Genomic DNA, 15,218 nt, shown 5'->3' with positions numbered 1-15,218 from the left:
CAAGGTAAGAGGCCAGAATGACCAAAGCCAATTTAATAGTAGTGTGCAGAATGTCAGCCAAACAAACAACATAAAACAAGTCACGTTGTGTTATCGGTGGTCACGTTCTTCAGGGTTAGTCCAATAACTCAAGACTTTACATTCTTCCGTCTTTCCTTGTTTATTTTAATTAAACATGTAATGGTTAATAAACTGACATAGTCCAGAGTTAGTAGGTTGGTATTATAACATTTATTAAAATAATGCTATGGGTTAATAGAAACAGCAAAGAACCAAAGAATTAAAATGCAAGCTATGTAAAAACCCAACTAAAACCCAGATATGTCTAATGTATTCAATCCAGTAGCTAACTAAAAGCCCAAAGACAACACTCCCAATATAATAATAAAGTACTGCAAAACAATTGGCAATTTTCAGTTATCAAAATTGTGGGTTTTGCATTTTTGTATCCTTTTCTCAATCAGGAAAAAAATTCTTCTGAATGTTATATAACATACATATAAAACAAGATAGAAAAATACATTATAAACTTGTAACAATGGCTGTAAATACATTATCTTACATGTTTCTCATAGGCAATAGGTTGGTTATGGTACATACATAGCATCAAACTAAAGTAAAAGGAATAGACAAATACATGTCGTCTGTATGGTAACATACAAGCGATGTATGTATACCCACTCTAAAAAAAATTACATAATACTGTCAGAAAAAAGTCTTAGACTACATATTTTAATAAAGAAAAATTCAATAAAGAATGATAATACTGAGAACCAAGGCATTCAGAGATTTCAAATGTCATGCTTTAAGTTGATCCAAAATGTTGTCAACTAAGTCTTCAAACTTTTTCAGAACAAACATTACTTTTATAAGTCACACTTCTCCCAAGAAGAGACCTTTGATCAGCATCTAAAAATGTCCAGGTTTATCATAGTTGAGATGAAACTGGATCAAATACTGGTTATGTTTTAGCAATTCTCTCTCCAAAATTTTTGAGTGTTGCAAGTTTATTCAACCAAACAAAAATCAAAATGGCACAGCATATACTGAAAGTCAAACCAAAAAACCTATGTGTAACAGGAAGACAAAGCCAGTGGCAAGATAAAATAAAAGCTAGCTGAATACAAAAGGATGTATGTTTATTGCATAGTAAATAAATTGATACTTGTTTCCAGGTGAGACACAATGGTTAGACCAAGTCACCATGCAGGTGCTTAAAAAGTAAGCCCTCTTACCTAACTTACTATTGACCTTTGATTTGGAAGCTGTGAAGATTTTTAGGATAATAAGTTGACACAATGGAGGGGGGTTATCACCTGATCTTTGCCAAATCTGCTCAAAGCAATTAACGTATCACTACTTGCTCATATATTTTTTTACTTCACCTTTGTGCGTAAAGTGTTTTATCACCACTAGCCCAGCTATGCAAATGTTTACTGACTCAAACTGAAGCATAGCTTAACTTCCAGATAGTTAACTGATACTTCTTTTCCTTTTCAGTAAAGCGCAACCGGCAGTTAACATTCATCAAGTAGGAGTTTGATGAGGAGTACACACTATTTGGCATTGTAGATGAAGCACACAAAAACCTAAAACATGCTCAAAGACAGACTGTCTGAATGCTCAGTTTAGTCATGGACAAAGTCATCCTGTAGGCAAGCTCACGTTCTGCTGTGTTTTCCCTTATCTATTTCAAATAGGGACAATGCAACCTATTCCGGGGGCGGGGGCGGGGGGTATAACACTTGCTACTGTATAAATAGTGTAATCTAATACTTTGATTTAGAATGAGACTGCATCTTAGAACCCTTTGGTTTAAGGCTGAGCAAGTACTATAAAAATATATTGTCTACAATTGAAGAGGGAACATGTTACAAAAATATTGCGGTTGGCTGTTGGTGGAACAATTCCATTTCACAGTTTCAGATCTGACAAAGTTGCATTATGCTATGGCAAAAACCAGGTAATTTAAATGGTCAACTCATTTGTCTTTCCTCACAGCTTCTTTTCACATACTGGGCGACAGAGTGGCATGCATTAACTTGCTGTCTGAGGGAGGAGCGGATTATACGAGACATCTGACTAAATGACCATGAAGAAAATAAGGCACTTTCTCTTCTTTATACTTATTCCAATACTTAAAAAATAAAAAATAAAGACAAAAAGGCTCTTTTGGTCTTTTGTTTCTCGACAACCACCAGAAAAAATCATTTAATGAAATAAAGGGTTTCTTTGTTCTTTTTTCTTTTTTATAACACTTGAAAGTATAAAATGCTACATTTCCAAAAATATATTTTTTCTGCACCAGCACCCTTGTATAGTAAAAGTATCTACTTTTTTTTCAATTTGTTTCAATGCACTACACTTTATCTACAATTTCATTACATGTATACAGCAAATAGGCAAGCATGGCTTTTACATCCTTAATGAAATTTCTCTATACAGGGAGGTTTAAAAAAATATTTGAACAGTTTGCCCAGTAATGTGACACATAATGCATGTACCTTGTACTCATGTAATCTTTTAAGGAAGTTGATGTATAGTAAAAGAAAGTATCTCAGGATTAGCTTCAATAGTGTTGCTGTTTAGTTTATGCATTGATGTAGTTCAAAAATTCAGTAACCTATCTTTCATGGCACTTTTTTCTTCTTAAAAACACCCAATTTGGCAGGTAATATAAAAAAGGCTGCATCTTCTGCCCTTTGAGGGCATTGGTAGTGACTACACTGCATGTCAAATTTTGAATACTTTTAGGAATCCCTTCACCAATGACATCCCTGACCAAAGGTTCATGCATGATGCATCATCACACAGTACATTCAAAGAGAACTTTGACTTCTTTATGAGAAGAAAAAGATTCCTAGAAGTCTCACAGTAACTGCCTCTGTCATCAGGGAGTTAAGGGACATCTGCCTCCATCTCTCAAGTGAGGCCGTTCTTACCATTCATTTAGGGTGGGACACTAAAAGATGATCAGTGCGGAGGGATGAATTGGACCTTATTGCTTTACTACTATTCAGTGCAGGTTCTAGAACCACTTTCACCCAAACAGGGAAAAAAAGCTGAGTTGGAGGACAACAATTTCTTTGTCTTTTTGTTAGATGGTAAGACGAACGGACAAGTGCCTCAGCTCGCTGCACTGAAGACAGGCAAGCAAAGGCGATTACCAGTTAACTGATCAGCAGGCAGGCATGGTCAGGTCATCATTGGGTGAAGAGTTCAGAGGTCAGAAGGTCATAGGTTAGTTGCCGGTGGCGGCTGGGTGGTTAGAAACAAAAACAAAACAAAAAGGAAAGAAAGATAGAGAAGAGATTAGTTTCAGCTAGTGACGGCTTAATGACAACATGAAAACTAATCACAACTAATAAAAACAAGCATGTTTAATTCTGACATACTGCTTGACACCATCTACAGAATGCAATAAAAATCATGACAGCCTTCTATCATGATTTGAACATATGAAGGAGAAGCCCACTCCCACAAAACTGGTTAACAAGGAAAAATAGAAATAAAATATATCTAATGGTTAGTAGCAGTCGATGAAAGGGGGAAAAAAAACAATGAACAGTTTCTGGAACTTGGTAAAAGAATTTAGAACAGTCAGTGCACCATATCAGTATCTGACTGCTATTAAGCATTAGTATTCTCCCATGTGCAAGCATCAAAGCAAGTAGTAATGATGAATGTGATTATTAAAAACTGATTGTTAAAAGAAATGAATCTAAGGAATTTGATTTGTCATGAACAATTTGGTTTCACATAAACTATGGGCCAAACAAGTTTTTTTGTTCAATATATTTTATTGCTTTTCAATGATTCTATTTACAAACAACATTGAATTTCTTGGCTTCATGATACAAAGCAATACTAAATTGAAGTCTAGAAGTGTAGGCATCATCATAGGGACCAGGAAAAGGCCAAATGTTCTAGCCAGCTTTTCCTGCTGAAAATGCTATTTTACACATATAGGACACTAAGAAAATGCACTTGTATGTAAACACTGTAAAAGTCCTGCCATTTTAAATTCTATACTTAAAATGCTCTAGTTACATCAAAAATAGAGGAAATCTAATTGATACTAATAAGGCATTTTAAAAACTACAAACAGCTCTTTTTTCAAAGCTAATACTCTGCAAATACAATAAAATCTGACATTTCATATACATTCCTGCTTTATATTTTTATATTTTAAAAGAAGCCACCTGTAAATACTATTTTCTTTTCCAAAACACACACAAAAATTACAGTAAAACATAAAAAAAAGTTCTCAAGTGGAAAGTTATCATTCCCAATGTTCTTGAGCTGTTCCTTCTTTAATGACTCTCTCACATTCTCCTTCAACAACTTGGTCCACTTTACAGTAGTACAAATTTTAAGACTCATTCAACAGCTTTATCATCTCTAATAAATTGAGGTTTGAAAAAAATATTTGTACTGTTGCCATTGACTAAAGCAGAGGAGATGGAAGTGAGAAAGGTATTCAGTGCAAAGTCAGATTTGTGCCATTTTGTAAAATGAAATTCAGTAGGTGCAATGTTCACAGATAGCACACTTTTTAATGACAGACATCATGGGTTGGATTCATCTTCACATGTTACATTGTTTCTATGGCCTATCATTTAGGCTACAGTTCATGAACACTAAACATTATTGCTGTAACTTAAATGAGACCTCATGTTCCCTGATTTATTGATTTTTTTGAAAAAAAAATGCTGAGAAGTGGGGTTTAAGCTAAAAATGTTGTCAAAAAACAAAAACAAAATTAAAAAATAAATATTTAGTGTGGCACCATCTTGCCACCTTAAAATGTATACTAGATATCCGGAATCTTAAAGCATTCTTGGTACTTACTACAATTTTGATTAAAATGGTATTACAAATTTTAGACATAAATTATGTGACAATTGGCTTTGAAAACATTCAGTTATGGCCTTCGCATTGCCATTTTGTGTGGTTTATAAAATCAATGCAAGCTATCTTAAGATACCAGTACACCTGTGATACATCCTCTGCCAAGTCCCTGGCCTTCTACAGCACACACAGGTTTGTCAACTGTGCAACACACACAATTTACAGTTTATTACAATTAGATCAGTCAGTCACTCTCGTTACATGAATCAAATTCAGTTTTGTATTATTTATATAGCGGGGCCTTAACCTTGGCAGAAATTAATTAAGTACTGCTGAAGTCTTCCATTCTAAACTTAATTCTTAAAAGAATGCTGACAAATTGTGGGCTCTTGCTTTGAATGCAATGCTTACATGTAAGCTAGCATTAAGAATAACAGCTTGCTTAATGAGAGAATATAATAGTAGCATACATAATTTGGAAAAAAAGTTTAATCATAGACCCAGTGAATGTACATTCTACCTCTCATCTTCTTGCAGCTTTTCCTTATGAAGAGAAAGCAATTCGGTTTACTGACATTGTATTTTAACTACCATCAATATTGGACAGGTAATCAAAGTATTATAAATCTACAGCAAGTGTAAATAGAAAGTGCCCACTAATTTTAGCATAATGGAAATGTTCAAAAAGTGAAATTTCTTTTAACTTAGAAGTTGGTTGTATGGAAGTAGTTAAATAAAATCTAAACAAAATACCAATATATGCACACAACAATCCTATTGAGAGAAACAGGTGTAGCACTCAAATCTACTGCAACTTAAAATGAACACAAATACTATATTAGTTTTATGAAATCTTAAATTACCTACAGTGTTCACTAATTACACTTATTTTTGAATCATATAGCACCATTAGCAAATAAGCACTGAAGGAAAAACGTTAAGGAGGTCACCTTCACCTCCTTATATTATATACAATAGTAGTTATAATTGAGAAGGCACTTTGGGAGCCCTTGCTACTAAAAGGAATTCCAATTCCAAGACTATAGTTAATAAAACTAAAAACCTTGATGCTACATCCTCAAGTTACTTGAAGCCAAAATCTGACCAAAAAAACTTACAAAGTATTTTCCAACAGCCACATCTATTTAGAAGCAAAAGTAAGTGGCTGCCTGTATTAGTACCCAAATGCTCAAACTTTCCAGCTGCAAAAACAGAAACAGGGACAGTCTGTGGCTGAGTTCAGCAATACTTTCCGCTACCTTTTTTCCTTACCAGCAACTGAGTGTGAAATTATTTCTTCCCACCCTATTCACCGGACAAAGCTGTCCTGCTTCCAGCATCCTTTCACATCCCTCTATGTTAATAACACTTTAATAGTGTACAAGCATGTAAAATCCACATAATTGCATTAAGCAGAATCATGTAATTTACCCCATTCCTCAAATATGTGAACCAAGTGAACTGGGCCTATGTGCATTCTTTTTCTTCCCCTGCATGTACACCCTGTTCAAATATTATACTCACATTTGGGCAATCTAACAAAGATAGAACTGGAAAGGCACACTATCTGTATGTAATGAGAAAGTAGGGTAGGGGGAAAGATTGTTCAAAAGAAGCTTGTCATAACTAAGTAATGTATTGAGGGAAACTATATTAATTCTGTTGTAGCATTTTAGAAATGCTCCAGATTATTCAACTACTACTCTGGTTTGGAATGTCTGTAGTAACACTGAGTTGCTTTGGTATGAGCCCAAGAACAGGTTAAATGTATGAAAAGGCTCATGGGGTGTTATACAACCTTCTAAGTCTTGCAAGTAGATAAAAGAGCCATTACCTGAATGCTATCAAATGTATCAAACCTACAGAAAACTCTCATACCTCAAGCACTGCAATTCAACACTTCCATTCTAGTTTGTATTTCTGAACTGTACAACACACATTAAGCCCCACAACACCCCTGTGAGGTAGGGAAGGAGGATTTCTACGGAAACAGGCAGTACTGCTACTTATCAAATCCACAAACCAAGCTGATACTACATATGGGATAAATGCTCCTGAGAATACACAGTCACACTACTGCCAGTAGCACACTCAATGTCAATAAACCGAGAGCTCACTTTTCACAGGAGGATTAAACCATTCATGGGTCCAAGAGTTCGAGGAACATGAATTACATTTCATGTAAAAGGAGAAAATGAAGATTTATTTTCCATCCGTTAGCTAAGCCAAACAGAGTCCAAAAGCAGTTGTCTTTGCTAACCAGAATGTCAAAATTGTAACAGGTTCAAGAAATAAATTTTAGCATCAAATGATATAACTAAAAATTTATATTTTTTAACAGAAGTGAAATATTCTTTATCAGCACAAACCCTAACCAACTTCTGATATATCAATTTTACTGTTGTTGTTTTTTTTGTTTTGCTAAATTTAGAGATGGGTTTTGTTCTCAGATATCTGCTCAAGTTACAGTACAGTGGCACAAACCATTTATCAGAAGAGAGGAAACTAAATCTTCAGCTTTCTCCTGTAATAGTAAGAAAGCATTTACTTCTATCTCATTAAGCGCCCATCCATTCATTTTATTTTGCAACACCAATCTGATATCTCCAATTAATAATAGTCACATGGGAGGGTCAACTATTAATGCAATACTAAGACTTCAGTCCTGCTTGAATTTAAATCATACATAGTGCTTACAAAAGGAACAAGTTATAGCATTTTATATTGAATACACTGAAGGTGTTTTTTTTAAAAGAAAAAATCATTTAGATGAAAAGAGTACAGTAGTTAACAATTTTAAACCTCTGGAACAAATATTACTAGCACTTCAATTTAATGTAAAACATCAATATAATGGTCAAAATAGTATTTGGTTAACCAGCTGTGGTGTTGCAAATTTCATGTACACTCAAAGCATTTCTTATAAGCAAGAACTGCAGAACTAAACTAACCTCTGTCTGCGGTCACAATCCTTTGGTAAGGATGGACACGCATATCGTGCCTTCGAACTTTAGTAGCCACCGCACCTAGTTAAATTGCAATTACCAAGACAGTTAGAAAACATTTGATAAAACATTAACAGCAGGCTTATCAAAATGGATTTAAAATGATCACTTTCTAAAAAAAAATTCATTTTAAGAAAGCAACAAGTTAAGGCACAGTAGTTTCAAATTTTAATCTTAATATATGAAGTATACCTGTGCAGATTAATATTGCATTTTTTTTAAACATCCGGGCCTTAACCTGCATTATCCATTCATTTACAAACTCAAGATTACAGTTTCATGAAATCTACTAGACCCAAGCACATTTGAGCTTTACTAGTCACATATTCACTGAAGTGCCTTCCTTGCAGCAGGACTACCTTAAATAATGCCATTTTTAATACTGAAGATTCTTTGCTAATTTTAAAACAACTTCCAGTTTTTACCATTTTAAAAAGTTTTAAAGCAATTCCTCAAGCCTACAGACTGTGGTTTAAAACTAAGTCAATAACTGTGAACTGCAATGAATTAGGTGATTAGTAAAGCAAATAGTACAGAATACATAGCAGTCAGTATACTACCATACACTCATAAATCACAGCTAGTTTGTCATAGTACAGGCTATACCAAATTAATAGCATTTTTATTTCTATGTGCAAAAAAGTGCAAGTAAGTCACTGACTGCTAGGCTATGTTTTTTTCAAGGCTGCTGAAAACTAAGCATTTGTTAAAGTCAGCTCTGACGAGGGTTCAGTTAAGACCATTCTTGAATTCTTAGCCTTTCGTTGGGAAAGCCATACCTAAAGATAAAAGGAAGGGAATGAAACATTAGTCAACTAAGATTTGATACTATTGCCAATCTTCCTTTCCTCTATCACGTATTTTTCCTAAATCAATCTTTTCAGAACTTTATATTATCTCAATATGTCACCATTTTACTGCAAATCGCATGTGGATCTATTATGTGCCACTCAAATCAATGAGGCTAACTTCATTTTTCAACACTGCCATTTTGCATTTTCACCTAGTAGCACTGTATACATTTGTCCCAGGCCAGGGGCAACTTTCTTTTTCCAATTGTCTCAATGTTGCTGTCAGTTCTTCACATAATTTCTCCAATCACAAACATGGCTCTAATTCTGTGCCCATCCCCAGCGAGAAAATTGGAGGTGTTATGGCACCTACAAAGCTTTGAGTTTGGTTGATTACTCTGAATTCACCACATAGGTAAAATTAGTACTTCCACACAATTCTAGTAGTTAAATTGAAATAGTCTATGGAGGGGAGGGGTTGAGGTCAGCTAAAAGTAATTCACCTATTTCCATACAATAATACTGTACAATGCTTTATCTTTTACTATAGACTGCAATTATTATGATTACCAATAGTCTGCTCCCCAAAACTAAGCTAATAATGGATTATGGATTAGGCTAGATTATTGCCTATGGAACTGCTACATTTACAATTTGTTATGCATGACTTCCAGTAATCCATACCACAGAAGTGTTAGGATTGGATGAAGTCATGTAAAGAGATTTGCTACCGGTGACAGAATGTGGGGCTAAACTACTAATATTGCTCCTGAAAAGACGGTCTGCATCTGAAATAAAAAAGACTTGCAAAGGAAGAGAAAAGAATATAGGAAAAGTTAGTGTACCCATGGCCCCAAAGCACCACATTGTAGATGTCATTAATTCAAAATCAGGGCTAAGATAAAAGGCAAAGCACTGTGAAGAGCTGAATTGGTTCTACAAAAGTAGTAGCAAACAATGAAAAGCAAAAACTTGAGTGCTTAATGTTCTCTTCCTATGACCAAGAAGATGTGAGCTTGTGCATACAGACACACAAGGTCTATTCTTCTGTAAACGAGCACTACTTTCAACATAGTAACTGTTTAGATATGAACCAGCCAAAGTTAAGCACTTATAAGTCTCATTGATTCCAACACAAGTGTTTAACAGGGATTTAAATAGAGATTCAAATCAAGCAGACTTAAAATGTGCATAACTTTGGCTGGATTATGTTCTTAGAATGTGAAAAACATTGTTGCTGACCCAAATTTAACAACCAAAGTCCCATAAATCAACAAGATCAGCAATGCCAAGGCCATACATATTTCACACAAAAATATAGGCAGAAAAATATATTCAAAATTATGGGAAGGACACAAACTGCCCTGCAATGCCTGCATTGACCATTTCTTAATTAATTGCTGCTATAGTCTGGCCTTCATCCAGCAAATGAACAGACCAAAGTATCAGGAATGTGAGACATTTCAATTTCCTCTGTAAAAAAGGAGGCAGTAATGTTTTAAATTGCAACTTCTTTTAAGTTATGTTCTCACCTAACTTCAGTGATTTTAATTACTTTAAAATTGGTGGCACAGAAAAAAGAGATACATATTTTTCCGAGTCCCTAGAAAAGCAGGACAAGTTATTTTACTTGCACCTGTGGGGCAGCCCATTTAATATTAACTTGTGGTTTCCCACCCTCCTCTGCGCCCAGTCTCAAAAATGAGACTGTGCCTTTTTCAATAATTAAGAGATATGCAGCACAGGCTGTGTCAGAGAATTCTAAAATATCCTTCAACCCTCTCTTTCAGTATATATCTAAAAATTTTCACATTTCAGCCTTGTTACTTCCAACTCTAAAATTCTATAATTCTATCTTGTATGCCTCCATCCAGCAACTTCTGAAGCCAATTTGGTGCCAAACACATTGCTGTGCTTTCCTTTGGACCACATCAGCAAGGTAGAGTGCGGGGCTTGTCATTTGGGCAGACCAGGACCTCCATACACCCTGTCCAGGCTTGTGCCCCAGAAAGGTCACTTTGGTACTGCTAATGCAGCAAAAACAACGTGGGAGGCAGTAGTTACGAGTTACCAGCTTCTTCAGCCACAGCATGCTCTGTGATTCTCCAGAGGTTTGACTTCATCTCTGGAGGCGCACTCCATTGTCTCTTGGGACAGATGGATGCCAACTATCTTTTCCAACTAAATCTAGTTGTTTGTAAGAAAGAGTTGAACTATGTTTAAACTGATGATATTTTCAAAATCTGAAAAGGGGACATGGTGAAACAAAACAGATGCCAATGAAAAATTCACCAAGTTGCCCAATATGCTCTGATAACATTATCAGGGGGCGAGTTCTATAGCAAAAAGGTACTTGTACAATATAGTATGTTTCCTCATACTGTATTTATCTTAGTATAAGAAACTCACCACCTGATAAATTAATATTCAAATAATTATCTAGGAAGAACTTACCTAATACACCACTGGGTTCAATAGGATACTCAAGAATTGATGTAGCAGGAGCCAGTGTGTAGGGATACTCATACGGTGTGTAAATTAAACCAGCTTCAGGTCCTGGGGGAACTATTGCAGCAGTTGGGTGAGGAGTTCCATTTGGCATGACAGCGGTCTGTATTTGTCTGATCAAAGGCATTAAGGTAGGGCCACCTGGCGTAGGGGTACGCAGGGCAGCTGGTGGGAGAACAGGCGCAGGCCCCGTAATAATCCTTGGAGCCTGGGCTGTTGCTGCAAGAGAAAAGGCAAGGGCTGCTACAGTAAGCAAAGAAATTTAGAAGAAAGTATGGAGACAGCAGTGCAAAACATGGAAAGATGAGAAAGTAGGAAAATAGGAAAGAAGAAAAATAAAAGGAAATCATTAGTACATGCATTGATCACACAGTGGCAAAGCACACCATTCAAAAGCAAACAGCTTTTCATTTCCCAGTGTGATTAAGTATGAACATGCAAAACAAAAGCCAATTTAAAATGGTAGAGGAGATTTCTAAAACAGGTTACACAGCACAAAAGCTCAATTTAGACCACATATTTTTTCATTACCTATGCCTTCAAGACTGCATGAGACTGAGAGGCATGCAGGAAACAAAGAAAATACTGTTGTAATTGCATATGGAATATTTTAAAAAGTGAGATTACAGAGTCCACAGAACTTCAGTTAAGCTTAGATATCATACAATGTAACATGTTTAAATTGCAACTCATCATAAAAACATTCTATTTAGTATACAAACATCAGCATTTATTTATAACATTTATCTACTTTCAGCATCAACACTTTTGCCTTTCTGGTATAGTTAGCTACAAAAAAATCTCTCTTACTCTATTTTTCTTAAATGCCAGTATGAACACTAGAAAAATACACTCAGGTAGTATTTAAAAAAACAAGTAAGTTAAGATGTGTAAATGTGCTGTTAATACATAATGCTGTCACTGGTTTTAAAATCAATTAGTGTTTAAGCGTAGCTTTACTGATTCATCAAACATAATGTCCAGTGATTAAGTATTGTTAATCAGATTTAGACTACAATTCACTTTTTGGAGAGCCTTTTGGACCTGGTAACAACATGCTTCTGAGAGGCTGCAGTTTAAAAGCACTCTCAAATTGGTGCAGAATGCTGCTGCTAAAATCTTAACAGGGCAAATTGCTCTATGATCATGTGACTTCATTATTGTATCAGCTGCACTGGCTTGTTTTCAAATGCAATTGTTTTCAAATGCAATTCAAGGAGCTGGTTTTTACCAATAAAGTTCAAAGTAACTTGAAATCAAGCTATTCTTGTGTGAATCTGTCCATCTGTTAAGATCAACTGTTGCTTTTGTCTTGTATGTGTAGGTAACCAAGACATAAGAGAGCTTTTTCTGTGGTGGTGCCTCCTTGTCCCAAGAGGTTACGTTACCTTCCTCTTTCTTGTCCACCAGCACATAAACACTTGCTTTTTAAAATCTACTTTTGATTCTGTTGCTGCTCAATGTATTGTCAATGAGACTCTTAGTGTTTTTGCTGTTTTTAGTTTTGTTAATTTATGTTTTAGTGATTGTATTTAATGCTTTTGTGTTTGCTCTTCATTTGTAAGCAGCTTTAAGTGACTCCTTTGTGGAAGGGGAAATGGGTATAAATCTTTTAAATAAATAAAAGTTAGGAAAGGACCAATGAAAAATACCCATCTATTTGCTCATGTCATGGAAGAGTGACCTGAAATTCAGTCTGCTAAGAGCACAGGAGAGCATATTTAGGACAGAAGTGGCAGGTTACTGTTCCTGGTTCGACTTTTCTAATAAAACACAGTTATGTGATGGTAAAAAAATCAGTTATGTGGGGGAAGCTCTTTGCTTTTCTCTCAGACCTTGAACCTTTAGTGTTAGTACACAATTCCCAGAACATCCCATTTTTAGTATGGAAAACCTAAGTTTGGTTAGAAAAGACAGGAACAGCCTTGACTCAGCAGAATATTTAGACTGAAATCCTGTGTCTGCTTACTTGGGAGTAAGTCATTGATACATCAAAATAGTTATCTTGGATTTAGGTTTTAAATTTCCCTTTCTAACTCTTTAGAACACAGCAGCTACAGATTGGGTGGGTAGTAACTGAACTCATTAGCACCTTCTTGGCTTTAGTTGCTCACATCCTAGGTCACAATACAAAAAACAGTAGTACCACAAAACAAAACTCTAAAATTGTCAAGTTCCATGGTCAGTTTCCCAGTACCACATATGCAATATACCTTATAAATATCACCTCAGAGATTCAGAGAAAGATGTACAAATATATTTTTTTATCTTGTATCAACGTTTTAAAAGTTTCTTATGCTTAATCTTTTGTATGGAGGAACAATTAAAACAAGCTGCAGGTGCCAGTGCAAATCAGAATGTGAGAAACTAAAGTGCAGCAGATTCATCTGGAAGGACCATGAAGAACCCTCTCAGTGGACAAATCCTCTGTGAGAAAGAGTGATCCACAATAACCTAGCCAAAGTCATCATGTATGTTGACTTGGCTCACTAAGTGAGGGCCAGTATAATTTGACCAGACTGACAGCATAATTGACCAGACTGAGAGAACTACGGTATTTTTCTGTGTATAAGACTAGGCTGTTGTTGTTTTTAATTAAAAAGTTATGCTAAAGAGAACTACCGTATTTTTCTGTGTATAAGACTAGGCTGTTGTTTTTTTTAATTAAAAAGTTATGCTAAAAATTTGGGCCCGTCTTATACACGGGGCAATCTTCCCCCATTTTCTCAATTTTCAGTCCCCAAAAAGAGTCTTATACATGGGGGTGTGTTATACATGGAAAAATACGGTACTTTCTTTCTGACAAGGCTTTTGTATGTATCAGCTGCTAGACTTGGAACATATTCAGCATGACTTTGGGCATGGTGAGAAAAGCTTCACCAATTTCTGCATGTCATATAATTGTTAAAGGTGAAAGAATCCTACCAAACTAAGGTGATTCCTGCCTCAGAGATTGTCATAGCATATGAGGAACTTGTGGACCTCAAGATGTTGTATTCCAGTTCCCATCAGAGCCAGCCAGCATAGCTAATGGTCAGGGATTATGTAATCCAATAACATATGGAGGACAACAGGTTCCCCATATCTGCTCTAGAGGATGTTTCCTTTTCATGCAGCAAAGTCCCAATAATAATTTCTTGTTTTACTTGAAGATGAGAGAGATCAGAAACTTGAACTTGAATGAAAGAAACCAAGCTTTAGGGTCCAGAAGGCAGAAGTCTAAGCCATTGTTGAACAATGAAGCTTTGTATTATTAGATGTTTATGTGTTTGTTTTACAATGTTTTTGCCAACAGGGGTATTTAAAAAATCCACTGAGACATGAGCTAGGCAGCCATGCCACTCTGCACACAGATTCTGCTGTCGTTGTCTCCCCAAGTATCTGAATGAGGGAACACATCCTGTGGCATTGAATAGGATTGACACATGCAACCAATACACGTAAGGGATGAAGGTGGCGCTGTGGTCTAAACCACTGAGCCTAGGGCTTGCCGATCAGAAGGTCGGCGGTTCGAATACCCGCGATGGGGTAAGCTCCCGTTGCTCGGTCCCTGCTCCTGCCCACCTAGCAGTTTGAAAGCACGTCAAAGTGCAAGTAGATAAATAGGTACTGCTCCGGTGGGAAGGTAAATGGCATTTCCGTGTGCTGCTCTGGTTCGCCAGAAGCAGCTTAGTCATGCTGGCCACATGACCCGGAAGCTGTATGCCGGCTCCCTCGGCCAGTAAAGCGAGATGAACGTCGCAACCCCAGAGTGGTCACGACTGGACCTAACGGTCAGGGGTACCTTTACCTTTACCAATACAAGTATGAATGAAGCCTGGCCAGATCATAAGGAGTGTATGCTACTTATGACTCAGCTGGGCCTATGAAAAGTGAGAGCTTGAAACATGCTCACCTGACTTCTGATCATTCACAGCAAGAAGTTACCTAATAATGAAAGGAAAGCCCTAAAGAGAATTCTTAAGTTGTAATTCTGAGAGAATTATCATGGTGTTATTTAGAGAACCAAATAACCAGGCCTTGCTAGGCTAGACTAAATTGGTTCAAAGTTAGGTGCCATGGT

General features: G+C 36.2%; 1 protein-coding gene across 10 annotated transcripts in view; it reads right to left on the bottom strand.

Moving 5' to 3' along the window:
* Window positions 1-208: 208 nt before the first annotated feature.
* Window positions 209-15,218, bottom strand: part of QKI (QKI, KH domain containing RNA binding) — a 107,248-nt gene continuing 92,238 nt past the window's right edge. For 2 of the 10 annotated variants that reach the window (XM_053382352.1, XM_053382357.1), the window contains exons 6-9: window positions 11,102-11,398; window positions 7,803-7,877; window positions 6,376-6,418; window positions 209-3,258 (exon numbers count right to left, since the gene is read on the bottom strand). In XM_053382352.1, the coding sequence (XP_053238327.1) occupies window positions 6,387-6,418; window positions 7,803-7,877; window positions 11,102-11,398 (404 nt within the window). In that variant the 3' untranslated portion in view covers window positions 209-3,258; window positions 6,376-6,386. Of the gene's footprint in view, window positions 3,259-6,375; window positions 6,419-7,802; window positions 7,878-8,011; window positions 8,636-10,617; window positions 10,624-11,101; window positions 11,399-11,686; window positions 11,711-15,218 lie in introns of those variants that run through there. The other 8 variants (XM_053382353.1, XM_053382354.1, XM_053382356.1 and 5 more) reach the window with 8 other exon arrangements.

The sequence above is a fragment of the Podarcis raffonei genome, chromosome 3 (genome assembly GCF_027172205.1).
Source record: "Podarcis raffonei isolate rPodRaf1 chromosome 3, rPodRaf1.pri, whole genome shotgun sequence".
NCBI lineage: Eukaryota > Metazoa > Chordata > Lepidosauria > Squamata > Lacertidae > Podarcis > Podarcis raffonei.
The sequence above is the reverse complement of the archived record's forward strand: the minus strand, read 5'-3'. Positions and strand labels throughout refer to the sequence as shown.